The 5257-nt window shown below is 40.8% G+C and overlaps 1 protein-coding gene across 1 annotated transcript in view; it reads right to left on the bottom strand.

The window, feature by feature from the left end:
• Nucleotides 1-15: 15 nt before the first annotated feature.
• The window catches only part of LOC129850501 (myelin-oligodendrocyte glycoprotein-like), a gene marked incomplete at its 3' end in the record, with an annotated part of 9613 nt that continues 4371 nt past the window's right edge, over nt 16-5257 (bottom strand). Inside the window, exons 2-3 of the mRNA XM_055916887.1 lie at nt 3722-4069; nt 16-41 (exon numbers count right to left, since the gene is read on the bottom strand). Of these exons, the coding sequence (XP_055772862.1) occupies nt 16-41; nt 3722-4069 (374 nt within the window). The remainder of the gene's footprint in view (nt 42-3721; nt 4070-5257) is intronic.

The following is a 5257-nucleotide window of genomic DNA, read 5'->3' as shown; positions in this document are numbered from 1 at the left end:
GATACAAGATAAAACAGAGATCACTGGCTGAGATACAGCACCTACAGATACAAGATAAAACAGAGATCACTGGCTGAGATACAGCACCTACACAGATACAAGATAAAACAGAGATCACTGGCTGAGATACAGCACCTACTGATACAAGATAAAACAGAGATCACTGGCTGAGATACAGCACCTACAGAGATACAAGATAAAACAGAGATCACTGGCTGAGATACAAGATAAAACAGAGATCACTGGCTGAGATTCAGCACCTACAGATACAAGATAAAACAGAGATCACTGGCTGAGATACAAGATAAAACAGAGATCACTGGCTGAGATACAGCACCTACAGATACAAGATAAAACAGAGATCACTGGCTGAGATACAAGATAAAACAGAGATCACTGGCTGAGATACAGATACAAGATAAAACAGAGATCACTGGCTGAGATACAGCACCTACAGATACAAGATAAAACAGAGATCACTGGCTGAGATACAGATACAAGATAAAACAGAGATCACTGGCTGAGATACAGCACCTACACAGATACAAGATAAAACAGAGATCACTGGCTGAGATACAGCACCTACACAGATACAAGATAAAACAGAGATCACTGGCTGAGATACAGCACCTACAGATACAAGATAAAACAGAGATCACTGGCTGAGATACAGCACCTACACAGATACAAGATAAAACAGAGATCACTGGCTGAGATACAGCACCTACACAGATACAAGATAAAACAGAGATCACTGGCTGAGATACAGCACCTACACAGATACAAGATAAAACAGAGATCACTGGCTGAGATACAGCACCTACACAGATACAAGATAAAACAGAGATCACTGGCTGAGATACAGCACCTACAGATACAAGATAAAACAGAGATCACTGGCTGAGATACAGATACAAGATAAAACAGAGATCACTGGCTGAGATACAGCACCTACACAGATACAAGATAAAACAGAGATCACTGGCTGAGATACAGCACCTACACAGATACAAGATAAAACAGAGATCACTGGCTGAGATACAGCACCTACAGATACAAGATAAAACAGAGATCACTGGCTGAGATACAGCATCTACACAGATACAAGATAAAACAGAGATCACTGGCTGAGATACAGCACCTGCAGATACAAGATAAAACAGAGATCACTGGCTGAGATACAGCACCTACACAGATACAAGATCGAACAGAGATCACTGGCTGAGATACAGCACCTACACAGATACAAGATAAAACAGAGATCACTGGCTGAGATACAGATACAAGATAAAACAGAGATCACTGGCTGAGATACAGCACCTACACAGATACAAGATAAAACAGAGATCACTGGCTGAGATACAAGATAAAACAGAGATCACTGGCTGAGATACAGCACCTACAGATACAAGATAAAACAGAGATCACTGGCTGAGATACAGCACCTACACAGATACAAGATAAAACAGAGATCACTGGCTGAGATACAGCACCTACAGATACAAGATAAAACAGAGATCACTGGCTGAGATACAGCACCTACAGATACAAGATAAAACAGAGATCACTGGCTGAGATACAGCACCTACACAGATACAAGATAAAACAGAGATCACTGGCTGAGATACAGCACCTACAGATACAAGATAAAACAGAGATCACTGGCTGAGATACATCACCTACAGATACAAGATAAAACAGAGATCACTAGCTGAGATACAGCACCTACAGATACAAGATAAAACAGAGATCACTGGCTGAGATACAGCACCTACATATACAAGATAAAACAGAGATCACTGGCTGAGATACAGATACAAGATAAAACAGAGATCACTGGCTGAGATACAGATACAAGATAAAACAGAGATCACTGGCTGAGATACAAGATAAAACAGAGATCAATGGCTGGGAAACAGCACCTACAGATACAAGATAAAACAGAGATCACTGGCTGGGAAACAGCACCTACAGATACAAGATAAAACAGAGATCACTGGCTGAGATACAGCACCTACACTGATACAAGATAAAACAGAGATCACTGGCTGAGATACAGCACCTACAGATACAAGATAAAACAGAGATCACTGGCTGAGATACAGCACCTACACAGATACAAGATAAAACAGAGATCACTGGCTGAGATACAGCACCTACTGATACAAGATAAAACAGAGATCACTGGCTGAGATACAGCACCTACAGAGATACAAGATAAAACAGAGATCACTGGCTGAGATACAAGATAAAACAGAGATCACTGGCTGAGATTCAGCACCTACAGATACAAGATAAAACAGAGATCACTGGCTGAGATACAAGATAAAACAGAGATCACTGGCTGAGATACAGCACCTACAGATACAAGATAAAACAGAGATCACTGGCTGAGATACAAGATAAAACAGAGATCACTGGCTGAGATACAGATACAAGATAAAACAGAGATCACTGGCTGAGATACAGCACCTACAGATACAAGATAAAACAGAGATCACTGGCTGAGATACAGATACAAGATAAAACAGAGATCACTGGCTGAGATACAGCACCTACACAGATACAAGATAAAACAGAGATCACTGGCTGAGATACAGCACCTACACAGATACAAGATAAAACAGAGATCACTGGCTGAGATACAGCACCTACAGATACAAGATAAAACAGAGATCACTGGCTGAGATACAGCACCTACACAGATACAAGATAAAACAGAGATCACTGGCTGAGATACAGATACAAGATAAAACAGAGATCACTGGCTGAGATACAGCACCTACACAGATACAAGATAAAACAGAGATCACTGGCTGAGATACAGCACCTACACAGATACAAGATAAAACAGAGATCACTGGCTGAGATACAGCACCTACTGATACAAGATAAAACAGAGATCACTGGCTGAGATACAGCACCTACAGAGATACAAGATAAAACAGAGATCACTGGCTGAGATACAAGATAAAACAGAGATCACTGGCTGAGATTCAGCACCTACAGATACAAGATAAAACAGAGATCACTGGCTGAGATACAAGATAAAACAGAGATCACTGGCTGAGATACAGCACCTACAGATACAAGATAAAACAGAGATCACTGGCTGAGATACAAGATAAAACAGAGATCACTGGCTGAGATACAGATACAAGATAAAACAGAGATCACTGGCTGAGATACAGCACCTACAGATACAAGATAAAACAGAGATCACTGGCTGAGATACAGATACAAGATAAAACAGAGATCACTGGCTGAGATACAGCACCTACACAGATACAAGATAAAACAGAGATCACTGGCTGAGATACAGCACCTACACAGATACAAGATAAAACAGAGATCACTGGCTGAGATACAGCACCTACAGATACAAGATAAAACAGAGATCACTGGCTGAGATACAGCACCTACACAGATACAAGATAAAACAGAGATCACTGGCTGAGATACAGCACCTACACAGATACAAGATAAAACAGAGATCACTGGCTGAGATACAGCACCTACACAGATACAAGATAAAACAGAGATCACTGGCTGAGATACAGCACCTACACAGATACAAGATAAAACAGAGATCACTGGCTGAGATACAGGACCTACAGATACAAGATAAAACAGACACGATCATTTCCCCTTTCAGGTTATAGAGCTATGATTGTACTCAGAAACCTCTGATCACTTGTCCACTCCAGTAGTGATGATTTACCAACTATGAGTAGAATGCTTGTTTCCTTCTTCAGTGTTGGAATGAAGCATTTGTATTCCCCAGCATCAGAGAGGGTAACGCCGGTCAGTTTTAAGGAGACATTGCTGTTCTTCAGTTCTTCTATAAACAGTGATGTCCTTCCCCTGTAGGAAGGAAGCTGGTCACCGTTGGAGTCTCGACCATCACGGTAAAGATGGACCCTTTGAGTTTTCAGGTCAGATCTTGTCCACTCCACCATCATGTCCACAGCACTGGCGTTGGGTTTCAGGTAACATGGTAGTATGACATTGTCACCAGCCAAGGCAACGACTGGGTCAGCTGAACCGACAAGTTGGATCTGAGACGACCCTGGAGAAAAAAAACAAATGGTGGAAATGGACATGGTGAATGAAATACTTGAATTTTCTCCTTATGTGTGCCCTCTACTGACAAGAGTCTTAGCTACCGCTAGCATGCTAACGTTAGCTAATGTTTTATAACTAACCCAAGATTGTCACGACTTCCGCCGAAGTCGGTACCTCTCCTTGTTCGGGTGGCGTTCGGCGGTCGACGTCACCGGCTTTCTAGCTTATCGCAGATCCACTTTTCATTTTCCATTTGTTTTGTCTTTGTTTTCTACACACCTGGTTTCTATTCCCCAATTACATGTTCATTATTTAACCCTCTGTTTCCCCCATGTTTGTGTGCGTGTTTGTACATAATGTTCAGGTCGTTACTTGTTTGCTGGTATTGTTTGCTGGGTTCGTTATTACCCCCGTTATTTACGAGTGACCGGTAATTTCACGCACCTTTAGTGTTTGTTTTATACTGGAGCTGTTGGTGGAATAAATGACCTTGTACACTCATATCTGCTCTCCTGCACCTGTTACCCAAAGATAGACCACAGCCTGACAAAGATAGGCCTGTTGTTTCCAATGGGAGCAAATCAATCATTCCACGAGAATTTATGCACCTCAGAAATAAAAGATTTGTCGGGGATTGGGAGCCCAAAATAAATTTTAAAAAACGCTTTAGCAACAGTTTTCACTTGGTTTAATGACTGTGGAAGACAGTGTTGCACCCTAACTTCTGTTTTGATACTAGAACATGAAAACTGCAGTACTTCTGTTTTGATACTAGAACATGAAAACTGCAGTACTTCTGTTTTGATACTAGAACATGAAAACTGCAGTACTTCTGTTTTGATACATGAAAACTGCAGTACTTCTGTTTTGATACTAGTACATGAAAACTGCAGTACTTCTGTTTTGATACTAGAACAGGAAAACTGCAGTACTTCTGTTTTGATACTAGAACAGGAAAACTGCAGTACTTCTGTTTTGATACATGAAAACTGCAGTACTTCTGTTTTGATACATGAAAACTGCAGTACTTCTGTTTTGATACTAGAACATGAAAACTGCAGTACTTCTGTTTTGATACTAGAACATGAAAACTGCAGTACTTCTGTTTTGATACTAGAACATGAAAACTGCAGTACTTCTGTTTTGATACTAGAACATGAAAACTGCAGTACTTCTGTTTTGATACTAGAAC

This window comes from Salvelinus fontinalis, unplaced genomic scaffold, assembly GCF_029448725.1.
Source record: "Salvelinus fontinalis isolate EN_2023a unplaced genomic scaffold, ASM2944872v1 scaffold_2094, whole genome shotgun sequence".
Taxonomy (NCBI): Eukaryota; Metazoa; Chordata; class Actinopteri; order Salmoniformes; family Salmonidae; genus Salvelinus; species Salvelinus fontinalis.
The sequence above is the reverse complement of the archived record's forward strand: the minus strand, read 5'-3'. Positions and strand labels throughout refer to the sequence as shown.